This window comes from Lemur catta, chromosome 5 (genome assembly GCF_020740605.2).
Source record: "Lemur catta isolate mLemCat1 chromosome 5, mLemCat1.pri, whole genome shotgun sequence".
In the NCBI taxonomy this organism is placed as follows: domain Eukaryota; kingdom Metazoa; phylum Chordata; class Mammalia; order Primates; family Lemuridae; genus Lemur; species Lemur catta.
The window spans coordinates 100,908,898-100,930,541 of NC_059132.1; the positions used below are offsets into that span (position 1 = coordinate 100,908,898).

The 21,644-nt window shown below is 39.3% G+C and overlaps 1 protein-coding gene across 4 annotated transcripts; it reads left to right on the plus strand.

Annotated features, from left to right (window-relative positions):
• Nucleotides 1–1,351: 1,351 nt before the first annotated feature.
• On the plus strand, nt 1,352–20,920 carry CCDC110 (coiled-coil domain containing 110). Of its 4 annotated transcripts, XM_045552379.1 has the most exons (9): nt 1,352–1,731; nt 5,976–6,072; nt 6,757–6,861; nt 15,487–15,542; nt 15,830–15,895; nt 17,498–17,608; nt 17,707–17,766; nt 18,441–20,547; nt 20,871–20,920. In XM_045552379.1, exons 2-9 carry the CDS (start codon nt 5,982–5,984, stop codon nt 20,918–20,920), a joined length of 2,646 nt encoding a protein of 881 aa, XP_045408335.1. In that variant the 5' UTR covers nt 1,352–1,731; nt 5,976–5,981. The 4 variants fall into 4 exon arrangements, with proteins under 4 accessions (XP_045408335.1, XP_045408337.1, XP_045408336.1 ...); XM_045552381.1 differs by lacking the exon at nt 17,498–17,608; XM_045552380.1 differs by lacking the exon at nt 1,352–1,731 and having other exon boundaries at nt 5,987–6,343.
• Nucleotides 20,921–21,644: the final 724 nt, after the last annotated feature.

Consider the following 21,644-nt stretch of genomic DNA (forward strand, 5'->3'; position numbering starts at 1 on the left):
TCCCCTATACACATTTGAGATCGCAAGCCCTGCACCAACACATACATTCATTAACAGAGCTATTAAAAAATAAACTTTTGAAACCAAAGAAATAAATGTATCCCAAATATCTTACATATTTGGTCAAAGGTTCTGGGAAGGATATAAACTTAAAAGTTTGGAAGCTAGAAAGCAAATGAATGGTAATGACTTAGAACACATGAGAAAGTTAAAACTCAAAGTAGCAATGGAGAAAACCAAAAAACAACCCAATTTACTCTCTAGAATCTTGAAAAGGCATGGGATTGACAGCACCAGGCATTTCTGGACTTGAGGATAAAGGTGGGGCTACCATAAGGAGGACGGAGGAGAAACTGTATGAGAAGCACTTAATCCCTAGACACCCTCCCTCTTCTCCCCACCCCCCCGCTGCCCCAATTCACACTCATGCACACTCCACGGCATTTCCTAGCCAGTCTGCTAGGTATGATCTGGAAAAGGTCAAACAGAGCACCTCTGAATTGGAAGATGGAAGCACAGTTGCTGATATTTGTACTGTGCTAAAAAGAGGCTAGATTAAGTAAGAATGAAAGGCTCATGAGAAAAGTGTACATTGGACATTAAATTGTACATTAACATGCATTGTTAGACATTAGATGGTATTTTCCTTAAAATTATATTTTACATATTTTATGTGTAGTAGAGTACATAATGAATAAGTTCAGATGGTTAATAGGGAGCTTTTTATAGTAAAATAAAAAGAAGTAGTATAGTTCTAATCTGACATTTAGGACAGCCATGGTTTAAATTTGATAATTTAGACTATGTGACTAAGCAGACCCTCAAACTGCATGTTCATTACTTTGAATAAAACTCATTCGTTTGACAATTAAATCTAGAAATTTAAATATGAAGAATTAATGACAGAGTTAATAAATAGAAATGAATGCTATATGACAGTTGTCTTAAAATATATAAGGTACAGAATGAAAATAGCAATGTCGAAGTGGAAAGAAAGAGATTAAAACTTTTTAAAAAAGCAAACAAATGAGAAAGCAGTATTTCCCCCATACTAGCATTTTGTCCTTCAATAATGAATTCACACCAGGAATTCCATCTAGGAATGTGTGCCATGAAAAAGAATGCCAAACAATTTAGATTTAGCTCACAGGGTCATATTTTCTTAGAAAACAGTCTAGCCACTGTGTTTAGATTTATAAGCTTATGAAAGCTAACAATGATCAATGAAACTATCCATGATTAAGAATTGGGTATCTATGATCTCTGGACTCATGAGTAACTAAATTGCTATTTTTTCACAGTAAACATAGGATAGAGTTGATACACTTTAACCATGGAGTGACTGATTGAATAAAAACAATTCTAGTTATCACATATCTTTGCACCTGTGTAAGCAGAATAGAATAAAACTTAATGGTTAATGTGACTCACAAACAGTTTACTCATCTCTACATATGACAGTTTGTCAATTGCCCAACATGGGACATTCCAAGACAAGCAGAATGGAGTTTCAGATGTCTCCTATCAACAACTTTAGTTGCAACATTTGCCAAGGTGTCCTTTGAACAGATCTGATTTCCACCCTAAGAAAAACTTCTACTTGTAACCAGTACTGTTTATTATCATGTCATGATGGCCTAATGTTCTTTTTTTATTTATACTGTGCCATCTGTATCCTGAGCATTAAAAAAAGGAGACTGATGAAAAAATGAAGACATTCAGATAATTCAAGTAAGTAAACCATTTGCCTGATCTATATGACATTTTAAGATAATTCTTTCAGGTCTCTATTTACAAATTGACCTTTTTAAGCTAATTAGAATGTTTCATATGATTGATTTTAAAACAAAGTATCTATAAGAAGTGATTGCCTTATCATAATTCTTTCAGATTTTTTAGTAATATTATCAATTATTCATTCATATCAGAAGAACATAAAATCAGATATTAACATTAGCTTTTTAAATCCCTGAAAACTGTCTTTAAGTATGCAGAGAATTTCCAATGATATGTTTACCCTAAGAATAAGGCATGTCAGCATGTCATAATTTATAAAAACCCAAGGCACAATTCCATTATCCATTATTCAAACAATAATGCAGTATTTAAAACCTGGTTGCTACCCCTATCATAAGTACCTTGCATAAGTAGATTTTAAATTAAGATTATATAAAATACCAAATGTTTATTTTGGGATGAAAATTACTCTACTGATTTATTTCCTTGGTTATTCATCTGGTGAAGAACACACAGGTTTTCTCTTTCTGCACCAAGACCAAAATTATGTTGTCAGTTTGAGAACTACCTCTCAAGAGGCCAAATTCCCACTGACCTCATTTTCTGAGGTATATGAGTTGAAAAGCACAGGGGTGTGTGTTACCCATCATATGTGTATGTCCCAAGCTGTGCACATATCTGTGGTTCATTAATGCCCAGAGGACATGCAACAATTGTCATGTGCTAGATGTGCCCATTTCCTTCTGTGTTACACAGTCAACCACTTCTTGCATCTCGGCTCTGTTGCTGCTATCTGAGTTCCCAAAGCTCCCAACCATCCCCCTTCCAGAACACTGCTTCATACTGCAAACCTTTCATTCCTCCTCACAAACATGCTTGCCTTGATCCCAATTCCTCTGATAAATGCTTGCTCTGCCAGCTAATCCTACAGACTAATTCATGCTAACAAGTATTAATAATTTTCTACTGCTCTCATTTATGTCAGATATTTGCATTTTGTTCTGGAGACAGTCCTTTAATCTGAAGGAATGTCTTACTGGTAGGAATTCTAGGTACATTAGTTGGGGGAAATACTGTGGTGGTAGGCCCTTAGGTGGCTCTCGAATGACCTCAGTATTATGAGCAGGAACAAAGTTCATCATAAGTTCAATACCCAATTCAGCTCTTTGGCTTTACTCTTTAATCTCCCCAGATTACACCAGAAATTGAGATGCTTTCCTGAATAATGCAAGTTATTTACACACAGGGAAGACCAGAAAGAATGTGATACTAGATCTGTATAAATTCATCACCCCAGATGGCTTGGAACAAAAGCATGTGATAATATTTACCAATATTATATTTATGATGACCACAGCCATCAACAAGTGCAGCTCTGAGAACTCAGAGCAGGAATTGGAGGCTCAGGCACCATCTCAAAAGTTAAAAATAGTCAGTTGTTATGGATTCAAGTTGATTCATCCATTTTATCTAGTTAGAACAGGTTTTCAGAGTTATTTTATCAAATCACAGTTCAATTCCATTTTGAAAAACTTTATATGGAAGCATGACACACCTGTAGCACAGTGCACACATGAGTGCACAGTGTGTTCACTCGCCAAGGGAATAAACGCCCGGCGGTAACCATCAATTGATAAAGAAATAGAACACAGTGAACCCCCTCAACACCTCCTGCCCTCTCCCATTTATTCATCCCTCTCATTTCCACTATACTTCTAACCCCATAAATTAGTTTTGCCTGGTTTTGAACTTCATAGAAGCGAAATCATACAGCAAAGACTCTTCTATAACTGGTTCCTTGCCCACGTACTTTCCATTGTTCTTCATTCCTTTCTGCATTTCTGTGTTTGCATCCTCCTTAAGAACTTCCTTTAGGGGCTCTTTAGTGCAGACCCCCAGGTCTGCAAACATGCTCAAGAACTTCACCCATCCTAAAATATCTTTCCAAAACACCTGTGGCTTCTCAAGCCACCTTGCTATTTCTTTATGTTTATCCCTTTAGCACACCAAACTGCTCAGGTTTGACCAATGCCATCCTCTCAGTATACCCACCATACCATTCCATAAGCAGCAATCAACTTCTTAAGAACCAAAGCTGGAGTCTGTCCTTAGTGACTAATGGAGTTCTTTCCCTTACACAGATGAAATCAGGCTAAAACTAATAGCGAAGGCAACTTAAAGAAGGCTGGATGTAGATTTGCTTGCATTTGGATCAAGCCTTGGGCTGTTGAAGGAAGGCCCACTACCCACGTTCTAAGTTACTAGCACGTGTGCCCTTCCATGAGCAAAATGCTTGCCTTAGGACAATCGCCCAACTTTGCTATCCCTAAAGAGTGATCTGGTCACTTTTTCATGCTGCTATAGATTTCATCTATGATTAATGATAGCCTTGTGATCTCAGGTTTAAAAAAAGATCTTATGAAGCTAAAAAACCCAGGAGTATTTTAGCCTGGTAATAAGTTCCTAAGAATAGATTTGACTAGCTTGTTTTTGTGCAATGCTCTTGAATTTATTCCAGATTCTTGAATCTGCAGCTGTTAGTCAACAGGTGAGAGTGGATTCCCTAAGAGGAGCTACTCTTTGAAGGTTTTGAAATATTGTGACACAGATTTTGTCTAAATCGGTAGTACAAATTTTAATTCCATCCTTTAGCAATAAACTTCACAGTCAAAAAAAAAAAAAAAGTCAAAGAATTTCAGGGCATTTGGTAGACTGACTGATACATGTGACCAGAGAGAGGACATTTCCCAATAGAATCTGCTCTGGTGTCTATCTGATGTGAGGCTGAGTGAAATAGACACAGTCTCAACACAAGGAGAAGGTCATGCAGGTGAAGTGTGATGCCACATCAAGAAAGAGTAACTTTGAGTGGGTGGAGGGAGAAAAAAAAAAAAAGAAACAGTAACTTTTAGCATTAAATATATTTATACCTCCTCTATACTATTATAAAATTTAGATCAAACACTGACCTACCTCATAGAACTTTAATTTGTTATGTAAAAAAAAATCTTTAAGATAAGATGATTTCGGCAGAATCAAAGTTTCAGAATCAGGAAGCCTAGTACTGACCAGTTACAGTTTTTGAAAAGTTCCCTAACCTTCCTGTGTTTGCATTTTCCCCATGTAAATCTGGAAAACAACTTTTTTCCATAAAATTTCACAATTCTTAATATCACATCCTACACAACTGGTAAAGTGCTAATAACTAGAATCTATATAGAACTCAGGAAAATCAGCAAGAAAAAAATCAAACAATCCCATTAGAAAGTTGTCAAAGGACATGAACAGAAACTTTTCAAAAGAAGATAGACTAATGGCCAACAAACATATGAAAAAGTGCTCAACATCTCTAATCATCAGGGAAATGCAGATCAAAACCACAATGAGATATCACTTAACTCCAGTGAGAATGGCTTTATCAAAAGGTCCCAAAACAATAAATGTTGGCGTGGATGCGGAGAGACAGGAACACTCATACACTGCAGGTGGGACTGCAAACTAGTAAAACCTCTATGGAAAGTAATACAGAGATATCTCAAAGAGCTAAAAGTATAACTACCATTTCTACATTCTCCCTTTGAGGTAATGCAATTTATTTTACAGTAGTAGTTTAATAAACATATTGGTAAAAACTTTTGTAGTGCTCCAGAAAAAGTTAACTTTACCAATATCAAAGACCAATGGAGAACAGAAACTCTTCAAATTATAATTTACTAAAATTGCCTACAATGCCACAAGAAAGACTGAAATCTCCTATAGAGATTATTTCTATAGGAAACAAGAAACTAGAACAAGTAAACATTAAAACTATAATAAGGAGTTTCATTTCTATGAAAGCAAGCCATGTATTATTATTATATATTTTTATTACATAACACATTGTTATATCCTGGTGACTTTTTAATTTTATTTTATTTATTTGGGGAGGGAAACAACTCTCCCTCTGTCACCCAGGCTGGAGTGCAGTGACATCATCATAGCTCACTGCAACCTCAGACTCCTGGGCCCAAGCCATCCTCCTGCCTCAGCCTCCCCAGTAGCTGGGACTACAGGCTCAGGTCATCACACTCGGCATATTTTTTAATTTTTTTCTAGAGACAGGGTCTCTCTATGTTGCTCAGGCTATCCTGGTGACTTTATATTCCTCATTATCGTGATTTAAAATTTGAATTTTTTATGTGTAATGGTTGTTATTGCAAAATAAATAATATATACTCATTTAAAACTTTTATTTAAAGAGCACCATGATCATGACCAAGTTCTGGTCCGCAGCGAGGACGCGGGAGAAAACGCCCACGCGGGACTGTCCCCAGCTTTGGGAGGACACAGCAAAGGGTAGGACCTTCGCCCCATGCAGCTGTCCCAGGCGTTGCTCCCGCGGGAAAAGCGTCCCGCTGAGCCCACGGGGGATGCAGGACGCAACCTGGGACCGCACCACGAGCACGCACCAGCCTCCCGCGCCCACCCCGCCCCAGCGCGCGCCACCTCCGCTCGCGGCCAAGGGTGGGGGTGGGGCCCGGCGACCGGGCCGCCCGTTACCCAGCAACGGGATGCCCCGTGGGAGAAGGCGGTTTGGAGAGAGCCTGAGCAGAAGGAATGAGCCCGGGTAAGAGGCGGGCCGGCCCCCGCGGGGAAGGGAGGGCAGGGGAGCGGTAGCGGGGCGAGCCCTTGCCCCGCAAGCCTGGGGACTTCCCGCGTCCGCCCAAGTGTGCATCTCCAGGGCTCCCTGCCCCTCTCCTGCTCAGTCCCGGCGGAAAAGCGCCCCCTCGACCCCCGCGCCGCTGCGGTCCTCAGACAGGGTCGCCCCGCCCGCCGCCAGCGCGACCCCCAGCGGCCACTGCGGTCCCCAGCCTGGGTCGCCCCGTACGCCGCCAGCGCGCCCCCCAGCGGCCACTGCGGTCCCCAGCCTGGGTCGCCCCGCCCGCCGCCAGCACGCCCCCCCCACGGCCGCTGCGGGAGGAGGGGGAGGGGAGGTCGGCGCCTCCGGCGGAACCGACCGCCCGCAGGGTTCTCTTACAGAAAAGCAGCAGGAAGAAAAGGATGAGGTCGACTCCGTGCTCCTTTCTGCGTCCAAGATCCTAAAGTCCTCGGTGGGGGCAAAGGACAGTAGTGGCAGTGAAACAGGTAAAATCGCCAAGGCCAGGGCGCTGATGGCCGTAAAATCCTCCTTTTACGACAGGCCTTGCTTAAGTACACCCAACTGGTGTGCTTCTAGTATTAAATAACTATACTGACAGCAGCGAGCACGGCTCTCTTCCGTGCCGTTCTAATGCACGGAAGCATTTAATCCTCGCAACAGCCCTGTGAAGTAGGTACTATCCTTATCCCCACTTCACAGGTGAGGAAACAGGCAGAGAGAGGTTAACTAACTCCCTGAGGTCACACAGGTAGCAAGGGACAGAGCAGGCATTCAGCAGGGCAGCTCCGGAGTGCAGCTCTTAACCACGACTCTATATATACTGCTTTTCTGAATGACAAATAAGAATTGGGGAATTTTTTTGGACAGTCACTAAAACAATATACAGTCGGTCCTCTGTATCTATGGGTTCCGAATTATCAAATTCAACCAACTGCAGTTAGAAAATATTCGGGTAGGGGAAAAAAAACTAAAAAATAACAATTCAATTTTTTTAAATACAAATTTTTAAAATGCAATATGACAACCATTTACATTGGATTGGGAATTATGAGTAATCTCAAGATGATTTAAAGTATATGGAGGATGTGAACAGGTTATATGCAATTACTACACCGTTTTATATCAGGGACTTGAGCATCTGCAGATTTTGGTATCTGTGGGGGTCCTGGAACCAATCCCCAGAGGATACTGTGGGCTGACTGTATACTTTTTCTAAAGAAAACTACTTTTTATAGTAAATATTTGTGGACTGCAGGATATTGTACAGGGAGGATGTTTATGTCCACAAAACCATGAATGAGATATGTGTAAATACCCAGCTAGGGGAATCAGAGAGCACTAAAGTTGGAGTCTCACTTCCTTGAGAGAAGGCCAAGCCATCCACCTCTCAGAGGGGCCTGGTGTTCGGAGTGAGATGCCAGATGCGGATGGGGCAGTGTCATAACCCACCTGTGGCATGTGGGTGATCCCCATGCAGAGGTGCAGAGAGAAGTGCTGAGCCAGCAGAGGCTTGAGGTCGGGACAGGATTTCTGCACTTTCACAACTCAAATACCTTGTCAAGAGCCCTGAAAGAAGAGACTAGGGACAACCACAGCTCAATAGAAGAAAGATAGCTGCAGCCCCGGCACCACCAGGATGAGCAACATCCCAGGGGAGGCCAGCAGGACAGTGACTGGCCAGACCCCTCTCCACCCTTCCGCCTCCCACATCCATCCATGCGGATGTGCAGGCTTCCCCGTGCAACACAGAGGGGGACAGGGGACCCCTGAAGAGGGGAGAAAGAGTCCTCACAGAAAGTTTAGACACTCAGTAAGCTCAGTATTTACTTCAAAGAGACTGTTTAAGATCAAAAGAGATGGAGGTAATTTAGTAAGATCACTTGTTTTATAATATGAGTGAGACTTAAGGCTCTGGAGGAAAATGTCAGCATTTATAGAAAATACAGTCACATGCAAAATAGCACATGTATTTGTTTAAGAGTTATAGTCTTTCTTGCTAGAACACAATGGTTAAAGGGCAGGGTTAGCACAGGGCAGGTTCTCAATAAACGCCAGATCTCCTAAGGCAGCTGCTGCCAAGGACAGCAGGGATTTCCTGCCTGCAACTACAAGCAAGGTTAGGAGGTATGTATGACCTTGTGCCCTCCCCTCTTTCTCTTTCCTGTCTACACTTCATTGTCACGAAGTGATCCATTCCCATGACCCAATTTGCATAAATACTGCCAAGTTACAAAGTTATATAATATTTCCAAGGTCTCTTTGATTTCAGAAGAACTAGTGGTTAACCTAATTAACCCTTGACTTATTGGAATGGGTGTGTGAGAGATACTTTTGAACTTCAGGATGTCCAGTGTGTTGTTCCCAGCAGCCCTGTTCTACCCAGGCCTTCACTCATTCATTCATTTATTGAACAACTATTTCTGAGCACCTGCTAGGCACTGAGTGCTGTTCTGGTGCTGGGGATCCAAGAAGAAACAAAACATACAAGACCCTTGCCTGTATGAAGCTTAACTTCTAGTGGAGGAACGGGCAGAAAAAGGGTATCGTGTGTAAGAGGGGTGTGATTCCTATGGAGAAAAGTAAGGCTGAGAGCAGGGCAGGGGAGGGTGTGGAGTGGCAGAGGGGGGAGAGTGTGCAACTTTACCTAGGGGGTAGGACAGGACCTCGCTCAGCAGGTCACATCTGAGTGAAGACCAGAAAGAGGTGGAGAAGGAATCCATGCAGATTTCTGAGAAAGAGAATTCCAGACAGTGAGAACAGCAGCTGCAAGGGTGCTGAGGTGGGAGCATGGCTGGCGTGTTTGAGGAACAGCCTTGTGAACAGTGCAGAATGAGCAAGCGGAAGGGGCTTTGTAGTTCCATGGAAGGATTTGGGGTTTATTCTGAGCAAAATGGAAACATTGGAGGGTTATAAGTAGCCTGTCTCCCCTCCATCTTGACTAGAAATTTTAAATTCATCAAATCATCATTGTCTCACCTCTGCAGTAATGAGTTAGGAAATATCTCTTGCACATTTACTGTGTAGCAGGCCCTGCACTAAGGGCTTTACCTGCAAGCTAGACACGTGCCTAGAGTTGCCCTCACAGCAAGTGTGTCAAAGCCAGGATTCAAATCAGGGCAGCCTGACTCCATATGTCACACACACAAGGACTACGGCAATGTGTCGTGCAGTGCACCGCGCTTCACAAGGCTTGTAAAATGGGTCCATCTAGGAATGAACTTGAATTGTCATAGCAAAGCTCAGTATTTAAACCTGAGAGTTGCAAATCAGACTGCAGAGTGCCTATCATCCTGTATAGAATCATTACTATGTAGCATTTTCAAAACTCATTTGTTCTTTTTGATCTGTTCCCTACAGATGTGCACTTGATACTTTTTGTATACATTGACTACAATATAATTTTTTGCAGCCTTCAGAATAAATTGCCATATTGTTACCTTAATTATCTCGAAAGTAATCCCACTGATAACTATCTTGTTTTTCACTTTTGACACTTAAAATATGAAATAGCTAGAGAATTTAAGTTGAATATGAGTAATATTCCCAATAGACTATAATCTTGAGGGGCGGGGCCATATCTTCCACTTTGTCTATATGCCTCCCAATATTGTATGTGTAGCAGGGGCTTAATAGGGAAGTGTGATCGTGTTTTGTCTCCTATAGTTCTTTGATAATTTCCCTTCTAAAACCACATAATTCTATGTGACTGGTTTAAGTACTGCTGAATTTGAAAATTACCTATCCTTTGGGAATAAGCAGCAGCCAATGTCTCTAAAACTCTTAAGGAAAACAAAAAGTTATTTTAATAGCTTTTAAAAATAGATCCAATAGATTTAAAAATAGAATCCAACTCCCTGCCTACTCTCTGCCTGCATGGAATTATCTGAACAGTGCTAGAGAAAAACACTCACTTTTGAGTCATACTATGAATCTAAAATGAGCACTCAATGCTATTTGGAAAACTTCCTTTATTTTCCCAGCAAATTCTTTTTCAAACTCTCTGCAAGGTAACTATTTCATTCCTCTTAATCTCCTCAAGTCTCCGACGCTGCTCTCCACTGCCTCTCAACTCATAGCGTGATCTCACACCATATGACAAAAGTAGAAGCAGTGAGACCAAAACTCTCTCTTCAACCTTCACATTTGCTAACCTACCTGCCTTGGTATCTGTATTCTCTGCCTTCCTTCTTTCAGTGTAACCATTGTCCCTGCTCAATTAAAGGGCATTTCCTCCAGATTCCATCTCTTCTGGAATTCTCAAGTATTTTGCTTCTACAATTAGTCTCCCTCATTCTCCAGAATTATTCTTTTTCTCCTTTCCTACTATATGATTCCAGCTGCAAACAAGCACATTAGAATGGCCCAAAGATTAAAATAATCCTTCTTGACCTTCACATCTTTTCCAATATGGACCCTGGTCCCTTCCACAGTAAAACTAGAAAGAGCTGCCTATATGCAGTGCCCACAAATCTTCACTTTCCAGTTTCCCCTGAAGCCACTTCACTTGGGCTTCTGTGCCTGTCACACCACAGACACCACCCTTCTCTGCCAGCAGTGACATCCATTGCCCAATAAAGTGTTTGTTGCCACTCCTATGAACCATGGACTTGTATATCCACCTGCCAATTTGACGTGTGTACCTTGCTGTCTAACAGACAACTCAACTTTAACATACTCAAAAACAGTTTTTTTCTCCTAAAGTATGTTCCTACCCCATTCTTTTCCATTTCAGTAAATGACATCATCATTTCTCCATCTGCTCTTACCAGAAGCCAAGGAGTCATCCTTCATTCCTCCCTCCTGACCCCATCTAATCCTGTAGCAATTCTGCTGGCCTTACCTCCAACGTGTACCCTGAATCCACCTACTTTTCTCCATCTCCCTGCCCCTACCATTCTAGTCCAAGATACCTTCAACGCCACTTGGACTATTGCAATAGCCCTGCATTCCCTCCCCGCCCCCCACTATAATTCATTAGCACGTAGGAGAGTGACTTGTACACTTTTCAGTAGGTGAAATCATTCTCACAATTGAAACCCTCCAAAGCTTCCCATTTCACTTTAAGTGAAAGCCAAATGCTTCAGTGTGGCCTGTGAGGCCCTACATGACCTAGCCCCTTCCTCACCCTTCAACGTCTTACCATCCTGCACCCTCATGGGCTCATGAAGCTGTACCATGCTGGCTTCCTCTCTGCTCTGCAAATGCAGAACACTTGCTCTCTTCAGGGCCTGGCTGTTTCCTCCGGTCAGAAGCTTTCCTACAGGTGCTTACCTGGCTGGCCCTTTAGGACTCCAGGCCAAAATCTCACATGGCCAGATAGGGCTTTTTTACGCACCCTATCCAGCGCTGTTCACTTCCCCACTCACAGGCACAGCCTAGTTTCTTTGTGTCATTTATCACTTTGCAAGAACCTTGTTTATTTCTTTGTTCGCTGTCTTTCTCTGTTTGCTCCTTTAGAATGTAGGCGCCCCGCGAGCAGGTGCCTTGACTGTCTTGGTCACTGCTGTATCATTAGCACCTACCACAGGGCACACCCTAAAGGGCACACTCAATATTCAAAGGAATGATGTTGTTCAAGGAATGAACCACTCAAACGTGAAACCAAAAAAGTCTGAATCATTAAGTTATAAAAATTATTCTAGACTTTCAGGGAGAGATTTCAGAGCAAAAGAATATCCCAGATCTCCCTCCTCCACTACCAAATGGAATGAACAAAAAAAAAAAAAAAAAGTGCTAGAAAACCAGCAAAAATATTTACCAGCAGAACCCAAAGAAGGAAGGGAGCACCCTTTCAGGACATAAAATTGAAAAGTGGAAGCCAAAGATAAAAACAGAAGATTCTAGCAAGGCAAACCATAGCCTTGCTCCTAACTCTGCCCCTGACTTTCAGAAGCAATAAAGCAAGTTGAAATCCTGAAACTACTCATTAATGCCCACCCTCCATGTATGAATACAGAAAGAAAGAAGAAATACCTGTGTATTTCTATTGGTTGGGTTTGAGGTGGGTAGAGGCAGCAGTGCTGGAATTGACAGGTAAACCTGGGCATCGATTTACAGGAGCTTAGTTTGAGAAAAGAGGAGGTTCTGGGTATGGCTGCCACTAGCCCATGGAGTGCCTTTGTGTGCATTAGAAAAAGGTCTACCCTCCTCTAGAAGGATGCAAACCCACACAGGGTGCTGGGTAGCTGAATGAAGTGGAGCATGGGTTGGATTTAAGCCCCCATATATCCTTTTTGGCCAGGAGCCCTTGTGCAGTGAACAACCCAAACAATCATATGTGGCAATCCTAGTTCTAGAGCTCCATACTAAATTGAAAGAATGGCCCAAATCAAGAGAGTACCTTATGGTAATGGGATACTCCTCCCATTAGATTTATAACAAAAGTCTCAGAGAACAACACAACAAAGATCACATCCTCCAACAAAGGCTCTCAACACAGCTCCAAAAGATCTCTCCTCCTCCAGACCCCTGCACCCAATTTTTAGGCTATAGAAAAAATGGATAGGAAAATACCCTGGCCCTGAAACTATAGATTAAAGGGATATATAATACTAATGGTACTTAGGGAAGGATCTCAAGAGAAATCTTCTACATTGTCAAAGCAAATAGAAATTCTGAACAGAGTTACTCAGATTAAACATGAGCCATATAAAAGAACCAGCTTAGTAACTCCACAATCCTGTGACCAAAAAAGGAAGGAGATGGAAAATGGAAAATAAATATAGAAGCCATGTATATATCCCATTGTTCTTTCTTTAAAAGCTATCATTTAATATATCCCTTTATCAAGTCTGTATGTTTCTTTTGGTCCCATATTTCTTACTTGGTTTTAGCAAAAGTAATCCTATATTTAGCTTTGAACTTGCAAGGCCTCCTAATGAAACAAAGGAAATCTGAACAGAAAAGGGAACCTATTGCTGCAGGTACAGGAAAGATATGGAATTTTGAACAGTAACACCATTAAGAATAAAGTTGAAGGCTGAAGATATTTACAAGAATGATGTCCTATCTTCATGTTTAAATAAAGACCTTTGTGGGAATTATGGTTACAGAACTGAATGTAAACATCATAAAACTTCAGTGTGAAAATAATATACTAGCAAATATCATGAAAAGGGAGGATAGAGGTGGAAGGATAGAATGCTAATTTTCTCATCTCTCTTGGCAGGGAGTAAATCAACACTGAATACAATAGAAATGTATGTTACTTAAAAGCATAAAGATTCCAACTTCTTAATCTTTTTTATGATACATATCTTCATTAGTTTAGAGTGATCTCTTAAAAAGAATCTCTCTCATATAGTGAAAAAATACAAATACTAGCAATAACTTCCACTATTTGCAGTTTTTTTCTGTTATTGAAGTCAATACAGATTTAATATTCTTTATATAAAAGTAGCATGTATAAAATTATCCACTGTTCTAAAATCATTTCTTTTTTTCCCCACATATGTGCACAGAGAGCTATTTGAAAGATAGGTACCTAAAATTAACAATGGTTCTAGGTGGGATTCTAGGTATATATTCTTCTTGATTTGCACTTTGATCTATTTGAGTTTATTAGAAGAGGTTACTTTAGGGTCTAAAGAACTTTGGGATGCCTTCCTGTACTGGTCCTGGCCTTCCTTCAGTTCCTTTTTGTCTCAACAAGATGAACACTTCAAACTACTAGGAATTTAACCACCATTTTATTCCCACTAAGAGGCAAAGCTAAGCAAGATGGGGATAGACTCACCATCCCTCCCTGCCCTCGAGCTGAAGGTGGGATTCTTCAACTGGCCAGTAGCCCTGGGCTCTGAGCCAGTGCTGCTCTTTTGGTAGTGAGGCCAGATGGCAGAGGGGGTGCCTGGACTTTGCAACCAGCTCCTGGCAGACTGCCAATCAGATGGAGAAGGTTTGCTGACCTCTTTTAGAACCTTCTCATAGGGCAGAAATTGTCAGCCTAGCGGAACATTCAATCATAGCTCTCATTTTATTTAAGACATTGAAAGTTTTTACATTCTTTAATAAAAAAATTTACACAGCAAGCAAGTAGCCTAACATTTGGACAAAGAAGGATGTATGTTACAAAATCTGCCAACATTATATAGTCTCTCCCCTGTTGCAGATCTATAATCTTTCTAGGAAGGTATCAAGCAAGTGACATCCTGCCTGTTTATCAAGAGAAGTTCTTCTGTCTACTGTATCCTAGCATCAGAATCACCAAGGAAAACACAACAGTCAAACACTAGATGGAATGATGCTTTACTCACGTAGAGACAGAGCCAGATTACTGTCAGTAGTGGGTGTTGGTTCCCCATAGCTAGAGGGTCCCTCCTACAGCCAATGCAGGGCCACTGGCCTACACACACCCCTCTTGTGCTGCAGCAGAAGGACCTGTCCCCTCCCAGCAAGGAGATTGGCCAGGGGCCATAGGACACACATACTTAAGCAGAACAAAGGAGTACACACTGAGTTTGAAATGGGGAAAGGTATTTCCACACAAGGTACCAAGTCCAGCACAGGCTGTGAGGACTCTTTATCTCTTGGTAAAGAAGTGTTCCAGGCCCAAGGCAAATACCATGAAAATCGGGGAGTAGATGTGGAAGATATATATATAAAATGCTGAGAGGCAATCCAAAGATTGTACACATGAGACTGCCTTCCCCAAAGGAAGGAACACATGGATCATCTTTATGGTACTTTGCTTAAGAGCAAGACAAAATTATGCTGTCAATCCAACTTGTTTTCCATAAGGGAAAAAACCATCACCTGGAACTTTCTTAGACATTGAGGCCTATGTAATAGTTTGCCAAGGGTCTCCTATAACATGAGGATTATTAGTTTTGTTTTTTAAAAAAAGGAATGTAGTTTGTCTCCCAGAAACAAAGATATTTGAGTTTTTGAGAGTTCCAAGTTTGGTGTTGCAAATTAATGGCTTACTACAAAAGTAAAGACACTATTACAACCTCAAGTGGGTGTTTTAAGTCAAGTGAGAATTATTTTCTAAACTTATTATGTGAGTAGCATATCTCACTCTCCAAGAAAGTTAGGAGACTGCTTTCTATTACAGCTGTTTAAAATTAAAATTTGAGAATTAAATCATGTGGTTTTTCAATTTACCTTCTTAGAACATGGCTGCATATCAGAATCAGAAAATCAACTCCAACCACAATCAGCACTGAAAGTAAGTATATTTCATTTTATTATCTCCAAAATCTTGTGTAAAGGCTGATCTTTTTCAGAGTGAATACTTCCTAAATGCATATGGGTTCTTCCACTTTATCCTCCAAAACTCTTCATGAGAGTGTGTTGGAGAGTTACCAAAAATGATGAAGGATTTTAGACACCTGACCCTCATGGGATCCTTTCTGGTAATAGGCAACTTTATGGGACATAAAAAAAATCATAACAATTCAAGAATATGTTCACCTCTCTAAAAGTATTCAATTTCATACTTTGATGTTGTTATAGGTCCTTCAGCATCAGTTGGAATCATTTCAGGCTCTGCGAATGCAGACTTTGCAGAATGTTAGCATGGTATGTTTCTTTTCATCTCTATATATGAAATATCTAAACTTAAAGTACCATTGCATCTTCTAAGCTGATGATCACTAGCCAGTTGATTTGCTGGTATAGAATTTAATATAACAGAAGTCACAACATATTCTAGGCTCAAAATTTGTTTTAAGGAAACTACATTCTTCTCTCTGTTACACTCGTATTTGATTATGAGCCAAAAAGAGATAGCACTCACTAATTTTTTAAAATACACATTTAAAGTGCTACCACAGATAGTCTACAAATAGGGACTCTCATTACAAGTGATATAAACTCTAATTCAAACTGGTTCAGGGAAAAAATGCACTTTAATAGTTCAAGTATCTGGAAGTCCTGGAGACAGCTCACTTCAGGACAGCTTAATCCCTGTGATCAGGACTCGGTGGCATCAGGAACAAGTCTTGCTCCATCTCTTGATGCCACTTTCCACAGTAGTGGATTCTCAGATGCCTTATGATGGCAAAAGATCTGCTTACAGTTCCAGTCCTTCATCCTTCAAGATTCAAGTCAGAAAAGAGAGTACACTTTGCTCTTAATGTTTCTATTTTTTTTTTTTTTTGAGACAGAGTCTCGCTGTGTTGCCCAGGCTAGAGTGAGCGCCGTGGCGTCAGCCTAGCTCACAGCAACCTCAAACTCCTGGGCTTAAGCAATCCTACTGCCTCAGCCTCCCCAGCAGCTGGGACTACAGGCATGCACCACCATGCCCGGCTAATTTTTTCTATATATATATATTTTAGTTGGCCAGATAATTTCTTTCTATTTTTAGTAGAGACGGGGTCTTACTCTTGCTGAGGCTGGTCTCAAACTCCTGACCTCGAGCAATCCACCCACCTCGGCCTCCCAGAGTGCTAGGATTACAGGCGTGAGCCACCGTGCCCGGCCTTAATGTTTCTATAATACTAAGGTTCCGGGCCTGATTCAGACTGCCTCAGATTGGGTCCCATGCAATGTTTGAACCAATCATTGTCCAGACAGATGCTGTTCTTTGACTGGTTAGATCTGAGTCACACACCCGCCCTGGGAGCTAGAGGTAGGATCAGTATCACCAAAGGCACATGGGCTTCAATCAGAAGAAATAAGGAGTAAACAGAAGGCTAGGGTATGGATATCAGGGGTATATAACACACACATATTCACTAAAGACCCAATATAAACTTCATCCTGATGTTCACATACTAAAAGCACCTGAAGAGAAGTGGGAAAGAGAAGATAAACTCCTCCTGAGGGTGACAGAAAAGACTCCATTCTGATGACAGGGATCAAAGGTCTCTTATTTATTCTATAACGTAAAAGTCAAACACCTAAAATTACTTGAACATAGTTTATAGAATTTTATTATTTTACTAAATTAAGTTTTTCTGATTTTATAATCATATAATAAAGGCATAATTTTCTTAAATATTCCTTTATGATAGAGATTATAATAAGTTAAGTAAATTTAATTTATATTCTATATGATGGGAAAGAATTTTTATGGGCAGAAAATTTAAAGGTATCTTTTAATTATATCTGTTATCTCCATTCACTCATAGTTTACAAATCTGAAATCAAATTCTAACATACTCAATTTATCTTTTAAAGGTACAATCTGAAATCAGTGAAATATTGAACAAAAGTATTATTGAAGTAGAAAACCCTCAATGTAGCTCAGACAAAAATCTAGTATTCAGCTCACGCATTGAAAAGGATTTGGTATGTTATTCTATACAAATCATTTCTATATGTAGGTACTTCAAAAATGTGACTACCACGGGTTTCTCTTCACTGTTACATTCTCCCCTTCTTTACAGGAAGAATGGACTGTCAGAGACGAAAATAAGGAAATTCCTGTCCTGAAAACCTTAGAAGATGTGCGTTTACTTCCACAATTTCCCCATTTTTCTTAAGAGAGTCTGTGAGGGACATTTGACTTAGTCTAGATATCAAAAGATTCTCAAGTAAATTCAAATACAAGGCAGTTTTTATGAGCTATCTATTCACTTAGGATTGACCTAGACCTGGGGTGAATTCCCTGGAATAGCTCCAAACCAGAGTTACCATCACTGTGTCAACATAGATCCACATTTACAGGATAGTCACAGCCCTAAAATCACCCAAAACTAGGAATGCAGGCTAAGGTTGACAGCCCAGCAGTGGAAATATTCATTTTCCTTAAACTCCCATTTGACCTATTGCTTCCATCTTCCCCACCTATCTATGGTGGTCTCTTGAAGAATGCTAAACTTCTATTTCTGAAATTGGGGGGTTGGCCTCTGTATCTCACCCCCTAAGGAAGTAAGTGCCAGTTCTAAGGAAATTGTGAAGACCAGAGTTACAGATCTCAAAACAACTGTTAAATTTTCTGGAGAAAACGAATCCTACTTGTTGGGCTTTTTTTTTTTTTTTTTTTTTTTTTTTTTGCTGTAGAAATGGATAAAGTACTTGTTTTGGTTGTATAAATAAATCCTCCACAAAATATTCTCTTAATTCCTTGGCTGTATGGCAAATGACAGTACATTTATAGCACTCTTTTTATTGTTACTAGCCTATAGAGAATCAAGAAGGAATCCTCTCTATGGAGAAAATGCATCATTTTGAAGATTCTGGAACTCTTCATTCAGTGGAAGAAAAATTCATTAGTGATAATGTTAACAGTCTTCCTCAAAATATAAATATTCCATCCCAGATACATTTCAAGGACATATTAACTCTGAGAACTTCAACAGATAATTCATCTTTAAATGTAATGGTGAACCCTTCAGAAAATTCTGAAATGTTGAAGAATTATAATAACCTTCATAGTTTTCTACCTGCTGCCCCTCAAAATGTGATGTCTCAAGCTGATACAGTAATTCTGGATAAATCCAAAATTACTGTGCCTTTTCTCAAGCATGGATTTTGTGAAAATTTGGATGATATTTGCTACTCTATCAAACAAATGAAGGAAGAACTTCAAAAGTCACATGAGAGGGAACTGGCACTTACAAATGAACTTCAAACTTTAAAAACTGATGCAAATATTCAAAGTAATGGTAAATATGACCTGCCCCCTATTCATAAAGAAAAAGTTAACTTTATTAAGGAAGAAAACACAGAAGGTAACTTAAATGAAGATATGAAATCAAAGAGGATTTCAGAATTAGAGGCATTAGTAAACAAATTACTCCCATTCAGGAGTAAAATCCATGTGAATTTTTGTAGGAAATGTAAAAAATTATCTAAGAGTGAAATATACAGGGGAAAGAAGAATGAGAAAAACAATAAGGAAATTCCTATCACAGGCAAGAGTATTACAGATTTAAAATTCTATTCCAGGGTCCCAAGATATACACTGTCATTCCTTGACCAAACAAAACATGACATGAAAGACCAAGAAAGGCAACCATTTATAGCAACACAAGGATCAACAGTATCTGAAAATCAGAAAACATCCAAAGTCAATTCTGTTACTGAGCAGTGTGTTGCAAAAATTCAGTACTTACAGAATTACCTAAAAGAATCTAAGCAGATACAGAAAAAAGTAACAGAACTGGAGAATGAAAATCTAACCCTTAAGACCAAAATAAAACCTCTTGTCTTTACCACACAATCTCTGATACAGAAAATTGAAACATATGAAAAACAACTTAAGAATCTGATGGAAGAAAAAAGCATTATTCAGTCTAAGTTAATCACAACAGAAGAAGATGGCAAGGAGTGTCTTAAAGAATTAAAAAAAATAATTAGTAAATATAATGTTCTCCAAAGCCAAAATAAAACTCTAGAGGAAATAAATAGCCAACTCTCTTTGGAGAAGCAACAAATGATAGAAGCATTAGATCAACTAAAAAGTAAGGAACACAAAACTCAAAATGATATGGCCATTGTCAATAATGAAAATAATCGAATGAATATAGAAATGGAAGCAATGAAAACAAATATTCTATTGATTCAAGATGAAAAACAAATGTTAGAGAAAAAAACATACCAGCTTCTAAAGGAAAAAAGCTCACATGAAAATGAACTAAAAGAAAACCAGTTAGAGATAATGCAGCTAAAAGAGAAAGAAAGATTAGCAAAAACTGAACAAGAGACACTTCTTCAAATAATAGAAACAGTTAAAAATGAAAAACTTAATCTTGAAACAACATTACAAGAATCTACTGCTGCTAGACAAATGATGGAAAGAGAAATTGAGAATATCCAAACCTACCAATCTACTGCAGAAGAGAATTTTCTGAAAGAAATAAAAAATGCAAAATCAGAAGCAAGTATTTATAAGAATAGCTTGTCAGAAATCGGCAAGGAATGTGAAATGTTATCAAAAATGGTAATGGAAATTAAAGCAGATAATGAGATTCTGAAAGAAGAACTAAAGAAAAATAGTCAAGAAAATATAAAGTTTGAAAACAGCATCAGTAGACTTACTGAAGACAAAATACTTTTAGAAAACTATGTAAGAAGTGTAGAAAATGAAAGGGATACCTTGGAATTTGAGATGTGGAATCTTCAACGAGAATATTCAAGTTTAAGCGATAAAATTTGTAGTCAGCATAATGATCTATCAAAAACAGCTTACATTTCCAGAAGAGAGAAACTCCATTTTGACAACTATGATATTTATGAAGACACTTCCAGTCCTAGGAGTAGGCCATTAGCTCCTGATTTGAAAGGTATGTATGTTGTGGTAGACTACTAGCGATGTGTTTTAAGATTCTTTTAGCTTGTTGGGCACTAGCCAGAGTATAGAAATAAGAAGAAAACTTTAAGATGAGTACAGTTTAGTTTTGTAAGATTTGTATCCAATTTATTATATAGTGGAATTAGTCAGGAATTTTTTTTCTTTAGATAAAATGTATACTACTTTATTTATATTACTTATTTATATTGTATATGCACAATGCAACTTTGGCAGGGAGCAGGGAGATCTTAATTATTATCATTCTGAAGTATAATTAGCACTCCACCTTTAAAAAATTCTTTTTTTTTTTTCCAGGAATTCCAAGTAAACCATATCAATTGTTTCCATCCAAGATATGTAAATAAATGTCTGAAATCAATATTTCAAAAACCTTTGTCCAAGTACTTTTTTCCTCATAAAATAATTTTAAATTCACTTTTACATAGGATTACATTTACCTTGTAATTTATTAACGTTAGAGTAGGCTGGTTTTTAAAATTAGAAATTTGAATTAGTATATATTTTTATATTATCAAGAACTGTGAAGAATCTGAAATTTTACTCAACTAGTAAGCTAATAATGTTAGCTTGCCACAATTTCATGGATTCTAGTGGAAGACATGAGACTCCTGGGTCAGAGATAAAGGACAGTTTGTTATTCACAACAATAGCAATAGCCAGAGTATCAGCATCTTTGCATCAGTTCTCCATGCCCCAGTTTCTACAGGCAACATGAAGAGGGCTACTCAGTGGGTTGCATTATAGCAGAGGAATTCAGAGAACCCAAATCTTTTATAATGTGCACTAAGCATGTCTGCCCTTTGCTGTAGATGGAAACATTACCTTTATTATACTGGACAGCAAGAGCACATCTACCCTGGCTCCAGAGGAGACACTGTCTCTGCCTCCAAGGCTGTAAGCAGACCTGTCCTTCAGTCCAGACAGAGACACTATCTCTATCCTCCAAGACTGCTTGCTACATAATTCCTTGTTGAATTTTGTCAAGCACTTTCTTTGCATTTATTGAAGTGATCATGTGTTTTTTCTCCTTTAATCTGTTAATATGGTAAACTAGAGGGTAGGACTTGG

Excerpts from the sequence above, each read along its gene's own strand:
- CCDC110 (XM_045552379.1), top strand. The coding sequence starts at position 5,982 with ATGATCATGACCAAGTTCTGGTCCGCAGCGAGGACGCGGGAGAAAACG. Across the intron at positions 17,609-17,706 it reads CACGCATTGAAAAGGATTTG|GAAGAATGGACTGTCAGAGA; the intron begins GTATGTTATTCT and ends CCTTCTTTACAG. Across the intron at positions 17,767-18,440 it reads TCCTGAAAACCTTAGAAGAT|CCTATAGAGAATCAAGAAGG; the intron begins GTGCGTTTACTT and ends TATTGTTACTAG.